This window comes from Chamaea fasciata, unplaced genomic scaffold (genome assembly GCF_029207755.1).
Source record: "Chamaea fasciata isolate MVZ Bird 193981 ecotype frontalis unplaced genomic scaffold, bChaFas1.0.hap1 SCAF_28, whole genome shotgun sequence".
NCBI classification, from domain to species: Eukaryota; Metazoa; Chordata; class Aves; order Passeriformes; family Sylviidae; genus Chamaea; species Chamaea fasciata.
The window spans coordinates 5561874-5574730 of record NW_027094113.1 but is presented as its reverse complement, the minus strand read 5'-3'; the positions used below and the strand labels follow the sequence as shown (position 1 = coordinate 5574730).

The 12857-nt window shown below is 45.4% G+C and overlaps 1 protein-coding gene across 1 annotated transcript; it reads right to left on the bottom strand.

Moving 5' to 3' along the window:
* Window positions 1–100: 100 nt before the first annotated feature.
* On the bottom strand, window positions 101–2498 carry KLF2 (KLF transcription factor 2). The gene is made up of 3 exons (XM_066205600.1): window positions 2399–2498; window positions 1372–2263; window positions 101–997 (listed from the first exon to the last, which is right to left on the bottom strand). Exons 1-3 carry the CDS (start codon window positions 2471–2473, stop codon window positions 822–824), a joined length of 1143 nt encoding a protein of 380 aa, XP_066061697.1. The 5' UTR covers window positions 2474–2498; the 3' UTR covers window positions 101–821.
* Between the last annotated feature and the right edge of the window lie 10359 nt (window positions 2499–12857).

The window sequence follows — 12857 nt, the reverse complement described above, 5'->3', positions numbered from 1 at the left end:
TGTCTTGTTACAGTTGTCGATAATTTAAAACACAACCAGGTGGTTGCTGGTCCAGCCATCAGGGAAAAAGTAACAGGGATATCTCAAAGGAGAATAAAAATCACAGCAATTAAAAACTTATTTTATTAAAAAGATGAAATGTTTTCAAACATTGAAAAATTATGTTTTTATAAAAACAGAAATAGGCAAAATACCCATTTGTCTTCTATTTACATATACAATATTTCTCATTGTATAAAATTATTTACAATATTTAAAAAATTACAGTAAATAGGTTATTTCTTACAAGACATCAAGCCCTGTACTTCTAGTGTAGATCATGGCAAACAAGAATACTATTGCACCTGTGAACCAAACAGTCTAACAAGAGGAGTGTTCCCTTAGCCATGCCTTCAACTGAGATCTAAACTAACATTGTTAGCTACAGTAACATTCATTTTATCTCTTCTAGGGTCAACTTCAGGCAGTTTCCATACAAACATTGTCTTGTAAAGCTTAGGAATGGGCAGTAAGAATTGGGGACAAAAAATGTATTTACAACTTCTTCTATACAGTCTGTATGGAGTCCTACGGAGTTTACCCTTCACAGAAGCTGCATAAATAACCCCTGTTCTCCTGACCAGGACGGGCAGGTCACTGATTCAGTCACGGCAGATTCTCTGCAGGAGAGGCCTGGCTAAGCCCCCTTGTGTCAGATCCTCAGTGTCCGTCCTGGAGCGTCGGTCGGTGCCTCCCTGTGTAGTACCAGCTACAGATTTTTAACGCTTCTGCACCTGAGCAGTTAAATAAGGTCCACTGTTGGCAGGGCAGAGTCCCTGGGGCTACATGTGCCGCTTCATGTGCAAAGCCAGGTGGTCTGACCTGGAGAAGGCCCTGTCGCAGAGGTGGCACTGGAAGGGCCGGTGGCCTGTGTGCTTGCGATAGTGACGGGTGAGCTCATCAGAGCGCGCAAACTTCCAACCGCAGCCTTCCCAGTTGCAGTGGTAGGGCTTTTCACCTGTTTGGGGAAATCAGAAAGCGTGACTCAGCATGGCATCATATACCAGGCAACCTGCCGAGTTTTATTGTAGCATATCCCTTTATTTGCTACCAAGCCCTTCCACAGCAAGATCAAAGTGCTTTTAAGCTAAACTACTAGAAATTCCTTTACCCACCCATACCTGCAGTGAAAATCTTTGGAGAAAGGGCTTTAGAAGTCCTTAGAAAAGCTTTGACTACATAGGTAAACACCTAGATATTACAGACCTGATCATCAGCCATATAGCTCAGCTGTGAATTTTACACACTACAGGGCAACAGGCTGCAAACTGTTTTACACAGCCCAGCCGGCACACAGCACATCTCTGCATGAAGGCCATCAGCAATATTTACCTGTGTGCGTCCTGAGGTGGGCCTTCAGGTGTGAGCTCTTGGTGTAGGTCTTCCCACAACCGGCATAGCTGCACGTGTGAGTGGCCGTCCTCTTCCTTGGCCAGGACCGGCGTCCTCGCTTTGGTTTGGAGTCCAGCAGCTCCAGAGGGGAGGAAGGAGGGGTGAGCATGCCCCTGGGAGCTGAGGGCTGTAAGGGCAGGCTGTCCTCGAAAAGGCCAAACTGGGAGGTGTTCTGGTACTGGAGGTGGGTCTGTGGGTGGTGGAAGCCGGAGGCCGGGTGGTAACTTTGCTGGTAGGACACGGACGAGGGGCACATCATCTGTGTGTGGCAGTCATTCACCATGAGATCGTCCGGGCTCAGCGGGGGCGTCTCTGCCCCAGGGATCTGGGGGGAACTGGCCACCCGGGGCTGCTCGTAGGCCATCATGCAGGTCGCGTTCCCCTCCTGCTTGATCTTTGGGCAAGCCTGGGGCACCAGACCCAGGACCGGTCCATAATTGTCCACGTCGGGCTCGGGCTTAATGTTTTCAACGAACTGCGGGCCCCCGAAGGTGGGTGTCACAAAGAACCGCCCGTGGACGCTGCCAGAAGGGCAGTAGTTGGAGTCCATCTCGGAACGCATCATCTCCGGCACGATGCCGGCGTTGTAGGGCGGGGGGCTGCCCTGCTCCAGGGCATTGTAGCATCCCGGGGACGGGTTTGTCTGGTAAAAGCCACCGCCTTCGCCTTGGGCAGGGGGATAGTCCCCGCCGCCAGCGCCCTGGCCGTAGCCATCGCTGCCCATAGAAAGGATAAAATCCAGCACGTTGTTGAGATCCTCATCCTCTTTGCGTGGGGAGAGGCCGCCCCAGGTGCCGGCGGGGGTCTTGGCCTCCTGCTCACACTTCCACCTCTGGGGAGAGAGAAAAGAGAGAGGGTTAGAGGCGCCGTTCGCCTCGGGGGACGGCGGGGGACGGACTCGGGGCGCAGCGGGGCGGCGGGTCCGCCGGTGCGACGAGCCGTCGGTGCTGAGCGGGGGGACACTCACTTCGTGCAGGGCTTTCTCGCGGCAGGGGCTGGCGAAGGTGGCGAAGGAGGGCAGGGCGGTGTCGCTCAGCGCCATGGTGCGGGACGAGCGCGGCCGGCCGCCCTCCGCACCTTATAACGCGGGCGCGGACGGCCTCAGGCCAATTGCAGGAGCGGAGGAAACGCGTCCCGGACGGGGCGGGCGGGAGGCAGCGGCTCGGGCGCAGCCTAAATTTAGCCCCGGTATAAAAGGACGCGGCGGCGGCGGCCCCAGCCCGAGCGGGGCGGAGCGGAGCGGGGACGGGCCCCCTCGCCGCCCTCGCCGCCCTCCCTCCGCCCGGGGCCCGCCGGCGGCCCGCGGCCCCCGCTCCGACCGGCGGCCGGTGCCGGGACACCGAGGGGCCTGTGCCCCAGGTGAGCCGGGGGACGCCGAGGCTGCGCCCCTGCTCCAGGAGCACTGCGGGACCCTCAGTGTGCTGAGAGAGGCTCCGAGGGACCTGCCCTGGGAGCACCTACAGGACCCTCCCTGACATGAGGGGACGCTGTGCTGACATACACTGTGAGGGACCTGGTGTGGGAGTGGAGGCCATCAAGGGCTCCTTGACCTGGCTGGAAACACCAAGGGGCCACCTGTGACAAGAGGGGACACTGATGGCTGCAAGCTTCAGCAGAGACCATGAGGGACTTGCTGTGAGATGGGGAGCACCGAGGGGTCCTTGCCCTGGGGACACTATGGCACAATGAATTAGAGGTTTGATCCCCCAACCTCAGAGCAGCTGCCCCACAACCCAGCCTCATCCCTGGGGCATGTGGTGAAATCAGACTCAAAAAAAGTAGATGGGAGTGGAAGGGGTCAGGAGCACAGTGGGGGAGAGAGACATGCCCTGCTCCCATGGGTAAAGTGCTGAGCTGATGATGGGGGCCTCTTGTCCCCCACCATGGGGGCAGTTTACGGTCTTGGGCTTGATTTTTCAGAAGGGAAGATTGTTCTTCTCCCCTACCTTGGCCTGTAGCTCAGATGCTGAGTCTGAAGGAGCAATTCTCCTACAACTTCTGATAACATGCTCCAGACTCCTGTTTCTGAGGATCATGGCTGCTTGGTTATCATCCAGGAGCAAAAGTGGCAGATCTGAAAAGGGGGAAAAACTATGATCTGTCAAGGGGCAGACTGATTCTTTGAGAGCCTGTTCAAAGAAAGAGCTATGATGTCTCCTCTCCTCCTCCATATTTCCTCTGCAATCTCTTTTAAAGTGGGGTTTTTAGGTGAGCTGGAAATCAGGAGAGTGCAGGAGAACAGCTCTCACTTTTATGCATGGTGTGTCCCAGGAGGGGAATGAGCAATGCCCTTGATGGGCTCTGCTTCTCTGAAGCACTTTGAGCCTGTTCGCCAGAGCCCATCCCAGGCTTGTGGCTGTGTTTAGCCACCTCGGGAAAATTCAGTTGCTAGGGTGAGTAAATGTCCGTTTCAATAGCTACACGTGTTTTAAAATCAGGAATATCTCTTGTTTAACTTTCTATAGTTTTCATTCTAAAAGTTCACAGGTTGGCCAGAAGGAGCAGCCAAACTTCTGTGACTGGAGCAGAATCAATACACTGAATGCATGGTAACGCTGTACACAAAGATGTGTGACTCATGGCTTTGTAATGTCACACTTGTGTAATCTTTCAATGTAAACTCTTTTCCTCTAATAAAATGTCCGTAAGTGAACGATACGTATATATGGGGCTGTGAGTCAGCCAAGAAAATATACTCTGATGAATTCAGAATGAATGTGAATGCTCCCTTGATAACACACCCTGAATGTCTGTGTCAGTTTATGTGCTTGTGATTTCAGCAACAGCTATAACAAAATATTTTGTTTCTAGGATATACAACTCGACCTGTAGGTTTCACTGACAAGCTCCAATTGGATGCTGCCTTCCAGTAGACACTGGAAGGACTTTGTTTATAGCTCTGCAATGGCTCCGTCACCAAACTCTGCATTTTCTTTGTGTAAAGGAAATGTTTAGTGGGCAGAGAGAATGAAAGCCAAGCACAAAAAGTAATAAATTCACTGCCTGTAGTTTCTTTTTATTTTTAAGAAAAGCAGGCTAAAATTTGAGAGCTGCACTAAACCTGGGGAGACAAATGCGAGAATTTATTTACCTTGTGAGTCACTGGTTCTGCACAAATTGAGAACAACTTTGCCGTGACCTTCCACTCGGTTTGTGACAGTTGTGCTGACATTTTCTGGCTTTTTGCTGCTCACAACGCTTATTTTGAATACCTAAATGCAAGATCCTGGCAATGATCTCATTTAGCATAGATCAGGAGTGATGCCACTGGTGTATAAATGTGAAGAATGTGAGATTAGAAGGTATTTGTTAATCATCTGTGGATAGAGGAGAACTAAATGATGTGTGATTTGTCTTCCAGCCAAAGTAAACACGGACTCAGCCATTTTTATATGGCAAAGTTCATTTTTCTAGGTGTTGCTGCTGCTGTCTCTTGTTGCTTTTAAATCAAGGGGAAACTTTTAAAGGGATTGCAATCAAGATTTTGCATGCTAGTAGAAGAATCCAAGCTAGGGCTGTGCTGGGCTGAGCCCACTGAAGCTCGCAGCTGGATGGGTCGTTGAAATGCCCACGTCACCTGTCTGCCCCAGCTCTGAGTCATTACAGAACTCAAACAAACAAAAACCTCCTTTTTCATGGATTGTTCTCAGAAAGTCCTGACTGCACCTAGAGCAAACTATTAATAATAGTAATAGCAGGGTAAACGACCCGAAAATGACACCTCTTAGCTCCTAGAGTACACAGAGCAGGTGACACCGTGACCAACCCCTTCATATTGAAATGAGACAGAGGATTTCCTTGCTTGTGTCTCAAGTTGACACCGTTCTGTTGACTGTACAGTTTTTTTTTCTAATTTACACTGCAGGTTCTGAGTTAGCACATTTTAGAATCTGCTGTCAAGGAAGTTGATAAAATGATGTAAACAACCACATAAAATGAAATATACAGGTATATGTCAGAGACACACATCTCAATTTGTGGAGAGTGATGTAATCCTGTGGATCTTTTGTCTGAATAAAGTAGCATCGTTAATTAATTGGAGAAAGGAGCCTTTTTGGCCAGACCTTTCATGACTGGAGCTGATTCCCATGCAGGTACTGACAAATGAAGGTGAGCCATCCCTTCGATAAGCTGAAGGGGCTCATTAATTTTTTGGAAAATACATTTTTCTTTAACACCTTTTTTCTTAGTGATTCTCCTCTGACCTATCTGCATATTTTCAAAGTCTCTCTTGAGGTCTGAGCACTGAAAAAGTGGAGTAGCAGACAAATATGAGTCACTTCTCTTTAAGGATTTGACTTGTGCCATTTGTCATGGTTTTCTGCTGAGTAGCTGCTTGGCAAAGGCCTCCTCTCCACCAGCTCTGTGTCGTGGAGTGCCAGGACAAGGCAGGGCTAGATGGGATATTGAGAAGAGACTTTTCCCTGTGAGGTGGTGAGGCCCTGGCACAGGGTGCCCAAAGCACCTGTGGCTGCCCCTGGATCCCTGAAAGTGTCCGAGGCCAGGCTGGACTGGGCTAGGATCAACCTGGTCTAGAGGAAGGTGTCCCTGCCTAAGGCAGGGGCTGTGACTGGGTGATCTTTAAGGTCCCTTCAAATCCAGACCATCCTGTGATTCCATGATGCTATCTCAGCTCCTCAGTCCAGGCCACCACGGACACCCTCTGCACTCAGTGTTGGCTCCTAGGCTTTTGGGGAAGGTTGAATTTATGACGATGTTGCAAGCAGAGCACATGGGAGGTAGGGGAAGACTGGAAGGTGGAACAGGGCCCTGGGAGACCTGGTGGAAGTGCTGGTGGCAGGGCTAGGAAGCATCAAGAGAGAATTGGAGGCACTGGGAGAAATTTGTCTTGTTTAGGGTTGCACAGATGGAAGGTAGAGGCTGCAAAAAGATACCAGGAAACAAGATGTCTGAGAGCAGAGCAATTTTGTGTCCCAGTTTTTCTGAATAATTCCCTGTTGGCCTACGTAGGAACTTAGTTTTGTCCGTGCCAAAAAGCAGGGCTGCTTGCATGTTCCATTCCTAGAACTGTGGCCTTCAGCTTCTCTGTGTTGCCATGAGTGGGGTTTGTGTCTGCCTGGATAGTTGAAATAATCCTTTAACAATGACATGTTCTTCAAATTATGTTGCACTTCTGTGATCCTTGTCATCTAGGATTTCATCAGAAACAATTTCCGTTTTCTTCCAGGTTATTGTTAATGAAACTGAATGGTAAGCAATGATAAAAAAGATCAAGAACCAATAAACCTCCTTGATTAATATCTAAATTCCATTTCCAGATGTATCGGCCTGTGCTTGGACCAATTTGCATGAGCACACCGTGGTAATTTGTCATGTGCTTATTTCTTACCGTGAAAATCACACTGCACCGAGGCACGTACTTCTTTAAAACACCATCACAAACAGCATTAGCAAACCATCTTTATTTAGAATTCTTTTTATGTCTCAAGCCTTCCCTGTCTCTGCCCAGGTTTATGTAACACTGACAGGCATATCTGGGTCATTCTGTTTACCCTGTTGCAATATTGACATAATATTAACATTCTCTAAGTCACCTGGGGCTTCCCCACTGCTCTGAAATGAATTGATAATAAACATTAACCATCTGGATATGTCCTTAGTTGGTTCTTTTGAAACACTCACTTCTAAATTACCCAGACCTGGCAACTTAGTACTATTTGAGATGAGTAGCAGTTGTTTTAACATCCTCCTTAGTTACTGTAATGGAAAGTATTTCAACATCATTATTGTCTGATCTCAATACAGCATCTGGCCTTTTCCCAAAGAGAGAACAGAAATATTTTTTTAGCACTTCTGCTTTTTCAATGTGATTATTGGCAGTTCTATCCCTTCCATTCCTTGTGATGGCAATCTTAACTGGTTTTAGTGGAAGCCTTATTAACTTAGCTCCCAAAGATTAGCAAAAGTCAAGCTCTGATGCTTCCAACCTGCTTTAGCAAGGCAGACTCCCATCAGTGCAGAGGGAAACCAGCTTAAAATCCACTTAAATAAGTAAATCAAACGATATAAATAAAACTTTCCTCAGAAATATGCAAGAAGATATGTTCATGGTTGAATAAATCATGCAAAAATCCAGCTATTTAGTGAATATAATTGAGATAATTATGTATAGCTACTTGAATTTGCTGTGTGAAGAATGGTACTGTTCAGCTGTAAATGATTTTTTGTAATTTTTGATCTGGGGACTCTTCAAACCTGAATAATGTATGACACTTTTTTAATGATCAGTTCTGATTAGATATGTAGCTGTGTTTCTGCCAGCTTTTACTGACGTGTGTGCTGAATGCCCATATGTTGTACTGCAGATGTCCCTTTCAGCTGTCGAATAAAAAGCATGTTTGAATTTTATTTTTTTTACAGAACTGTGAAATGATACCACAGTTTCCAAAACTTGGCAAGTGTGTTGAATCATATTAGCAAAACTGCTTGAAATGTCAGTCACTGATCATGACAAGTAATTTTCAGTTGCTGCCAAGTAGTTTAGACTACAGAACCAAATATTTAATGAAGAAATGGGCAATTAGGGCATGGAATAACAGGAGCAAAGGGCAGAAGCACCTATGTGATTTCATTCAGAAGAATCACTCTTATGGTTAATAAATATTTAATGGGCTCTACAACATCAGTAACCCAAAAAGATGAAACTCCTTTAATTCTGGAATACGGGAGTGTTACACTTTGAGTGCTCATACTAGTCATGTCATTCCTGGCCTGCATTTTTAATAGACAATTTGTATAACTGGTTGGAGATGACAGGAGGAAAAGGGAAATGATGTCTTATCTGTCATGTCCACTTAGGACAGTAAGTGTTGTCAGATGTGCCAAGTTAACTGGGTTTAGAAGTAAGAACTGTGTTTGGGGTTTAATAAATGCAGGGGGAAAAATCCGTTTGAGGGAACTTCAAAGCTCTAATCAGCTGCTTTTTTTCTCTTTTTAATTTGTGAGATCTGTTGCAGTCTGAGTCAGCACAGATGCAGGTGCCCTTCTTAGAAGAGTTTTTTGCCACTTTGAAGTTCACATGTTTTAACTGGGGAGGGGGGGCAGAGGGAGAGAAGTCTGGACAAAGCTTAAAACCAGCCACAAGAAGAGAATTACTTAGGAGTGAGGAGGGCTTTGGGGTTGTTTCCCTTGTTGGCATGTGAAACATGGTTATAGGTTATGGTTGGATCTGATAAGCGGAGCTTTATTCACCAAATATACAAAGAGTTCATGTAGGGTATAAGTTGCAAAGCCTTGTTTAACGTGATGAAAATATGGGGTTTAGTTCTCCTTTATAAAATACCTTCTTTGTACTGCACCTGTATGATTTATTAGTCATATGTCCTGCAGTAAAGTAATGGGAAATATTAGAGCAAGCATTTCATTAACCGTGACGCTGTTAATTGGTATTGCTGGCTGCCTGGAATTACTTTCCCTGTTTGAATACATGGAAGTGTGAATCAGAGGTAGGAGTTGGCAGTAAGAGGAAGACAGGCACCTCTGCAGGACAGGCTGCATGTATAGAGCAGCTGAATTCGTCTTCCTTGCCTCTCAAGTCCTTGCAGACTTAGATCACTAAAATATTCAATATGGTATATAATTGTTTTCCATGATCACAATTAGTTATGTAATTATGATTAAACTTTGAAACTTCAGTGGCATATTTTGGGATAGACTTTTTTCCAGACGCTTGTGTCCATTGTTGTGGTGTTTTTTTTTTTTTTCTTGAGCTATTAATGCCTACATTTTAGGATATTTATATACTTACATTCCTGGCTATGTCTGAGTTTAGGAACAGTGCTTTGAGTTTCATAGAAAATGCTTTCTATTCAGAAGCAAAACTTTACCTTATTTTGTTCCACACACCTGAGCTTTTACTCCAAGTTGTTCAGCTGATGCCTGTGAGGAATGTCACACTTACTGCTGAGGGTGGAATCAAGTGTCAGTTGTCAGGGTTAATACTGATCAAAATTATTAATATTTGGTGCTGTAGTATATATAGCAATTGTAGCTGAAGAGAACAACACTGTTGAAATCCCTTGAACGGTTACAGCTATTCTTGTGCAATAAAATGCTTTTTCAAGGGACAGCCTGATACAATGCAACTTTGTAGAATGAGTTGTGAAATTCTCTTTTCATTTGCCACATAAAGCGCCAAATAAATGTTTGTAATAAAAACACTAGCCTGGGAAGAATGTGTTTTGCCAATTACAGCATAATGTGAGCTACAAAGAAGTGTTCAGCATGGACTGCATGGGGCTGTTAGTGTCAGGTTACAGCAGAGAAAAAGGTGCCTTAATTTACCAGATAACCAGCGTGGGTTTTATCCCACATTTGCAAGGAAAATCGCTGCTTTGAGAGAAAAGAGATGGGCCTAATCCCGTGCAAAATGAATTCGGTGAGGAGAAGCAGGGCGAGAAACCAAGGCAGGGGGACTGCAGAGCTCTGATTGATGGTGGGTGGCCAGTCCTCCAGCCTGTGGTTGCCACATGCCTGTCCTCCAGCTGGGTGAGGGGGGCGCAGGGTGGGACTAAACCTTCTGTAGCAGAAGTGGTACAAGCCACACTGGGCCTGATAGTAACAATTTAGGGGGCCCTTTCACCTATTGCTCAAGACCTTGCATGATTCGCCTTGTTCCCCTTTTCAGGTTTCATATCACAGAAAACCGAGTTATTTTTTTCAACATAACTTTTACTTCGGCCTAAAGTTAGACACTGAAATGCTCTGTGTCAGTGGCTGTGGCTCAACTCAGCCCGACAACGCTCTTGAAATAAAGCCTGGATCCTGCTTGCTGGAAACCCAATAAGAGCTGCCTTGTGCTCAGCTTCTCTGCGGGCTGTTTTCTGTCTTCTTCTGCTTAAAAACCACCTGCTCCGAGGGGATGGCAAAGCATCTCATTCACATGGAGTCAGCGGGAAGCAGCAGCCAAGAGGCAGCGGCGAGTGTGAGCGAGAGGGGATCCTGTGCAGCCTTTATATACCAGAGTTATTTTTAACCACAGCCTCCATGCTTATTACAGTGTTTCCTCTCTCAGACGCTCAGGAAGCCCACTTGGCTCTGTTTCCTGCTAACATTCAGCCCTGGCTCACAAAATCTTTGAGAACAACAGGCCTGAGACTGCTCGGCTCCATTAAAAAAACTGGCAACTTTTCAAGCCCTGACAGAAAACCTTTGAAAACTCTGGATTTCCTCCAGCTAACGTATGAGGCTCCTACACCAGTGACAAATTAGACTGAAACAGCACAAAACACTCCTATGTAAATAGCCTTTTTCTGCGTTCACTCTTTTAATAGTTCAAACATTATTTATAGTTATTTCTCTGGGTGGAAAAATATTTTTATATTTTTCCAAAGATGGGTTCTAGTGAAATGTTTTCTTTGTTTGTTTGGATTTTTATGTTTTTTTTTTTTCCTTCGAGAATTTTGTGACAGTTTTCTTGGGCTCCAGGAGCAATCTTTTCTTCCTGGAAACCAGGACAAAATGGCTGTTGTGAGTTCTTCACTGAAAGACCTCTGTCCAACACTGAGCACAAGTCTTTAAATGCTGCCATTCCCCCAGCTATTAAATAATGGTAATAACAGGCACGACTGAGTTCTGATTTCCTGAGAGACAACAGGAGAGGTTCAGCTGCACTTTATCGCTTACTTTACACATGCGTTTTACATGTAACGTAAATTGTATTGAATTTTTTCTTGCTGGGTTTTCACTTCAATTCCAAAGGGACTACTGCTTCCAAAATTGCTTTCAAGTATCAAAATAGATGTGATCTTCGTGGCTGAGAATGCTACCTTATTCCTGCGTTGCCACTGTATAGCATACTAAGAAATCTTCATGTTCAGTCACTTCCTATATCTGTGAGTAGAAATGACCTGGAATCATAGATGATAAATCCAGATTATTAGACTGGTGGGATTAACTGATTTTCTAGGAGTATTTCTAGTATTTCACATTCTTTTCTGCATCAGCATCACCTTAAAGGTTATTTATTGCCCTGGGAATGAACAGGAACCATCAGTAACTTCTCCATGTCCTTTGTAGCCCCAGTGTTTGTCTCAGAGTGGTTGGTGGTAGCAAGTTCACTGGAGCAGGAGGATTTCCCTGACTTGCCCATTTTCTGGCCAGTAAGGTGTTTTTTTTCTCTCCTTCCAGTTTTAATCATCCCCAGCTTGAGTGTGTAGGCTCAGAAGTGGTAAGGCTCTCTACTTGAAGGAAAAAAATGATGGAGAATTCATCCCTCCCTGGGATGATAAGGCCAGTTTTTACCCAGCTAAAGGCAACTGTAGCTAATACTATTGCAGCTCTGCAAATCCAAGGAATTCTCTTCTATTTTCTCCTCAAAGCATTACCTTCAATCCCTTAGTTGTGCCCTGAACCACTAGATTCTGCCTATTACTCTGTTTTTCGGGGTTGATCATCTCTGTGGGGTTCGTATGACAACAGCATTTTTGCCCTCTGGCTTTCCTTTGGAGCTTGGCTATCGTGTGGGAGCATCTCCACTGGGAAAGCTCATCTATATAATGAAGAGGTGTCTCAGTTACACTGTTCAAACAGCAGTGCTTTGCTATACCAGAGACAAGGAAATACTGAACAGGGAGCTGAGCGTATCAAGCATGATCTTGTACCATCTCTACGATGACCCTTATTATGATTGAAATCACTTTGCTCCCTGATCTATCTACATTTCACACAGATGTGGTTAACTTGTGCAGTTGAAAATTACTCTTATGAGAACAGAAAAGTGTAAACAGTTCCTACATGTTGCACATTTTTTAGCTTTTAGTAACTCCTTGTGCAGTTCAGTTATTTTTTGGGCCTTTTATTTCACATCATACCCAACAGCGGGGTTTTGGCTGTGCCAAGGCTGCTCTCTTTTGAATGGATCTTTGCAAGTGAGGCTTTTAAATCCTGCATATCATTTTGGCAAGTGATCCTTATTTTGAAAATGTAAAATGGTTCCAGTCAGAGCTCCAAGCACTTGCCGTTGTAGTTTATGGAACAAGTGGTATGGAATAGCAGATTCACATTTATTTTCAGGCAGGAAGCAAGTAGTGCAAAAATGCCTCTTAAACTGAAGGTTCAGGGTGAAACCTTTTTAAAAAAGAATCAAGGTGGCTGGGTGGTTTATCATGCACGGCCCAGAGGTCTAAAAATGACTTGTTTTGATGCTATTTGGAGCTCACTATAATAAAAAACTGACTTTGTGCAGATTGACTTTCTGCGTCACAGCCCATCTTGGGACAGTAATACCAACAAGGACAATTAGTTTAACTGTCGTTCACAATTGCTGTTTGTTTGTACTCGGTGGTTTCTGGTAGAAGCTGCAGAACGACCCTTCCATTCCCGCTCTTGCCAGCAGCCTCAGTAATTGCCTACTAGTCACTGAAGGACAGACTCACCAAGGACTTTCAAAGCTCACTTACCCTCTT

What these genes read in the sequence shown, in the direction of transcription:
- KLF2 (XM_066205600.1), bottom strand. Translation starts at nt 2,473, where the DNA reads ATGGCGCTGAGCGACACCGCCCTGCCCTCCTTCGCCACCTTCGCCAGC. An exon ending in GCGAGAAAGCCCTGCACGAA is followed by an intron (nt 2,264 to 2,398) that starts GTGAGTGTCCCC and finishes CTCTCTCCCCAG; the next exon opens with AGGTGGAAGTGTGAGCAGGA. An exon ending in CCACCTCAGGACGCACACAG is followed by an intron (nt 998 to 1,371) that starts GTAAATATTGCT and finishes TTCCCCAAACAG; the next exon opens with GTGAAAAGCCCTACCACTGC.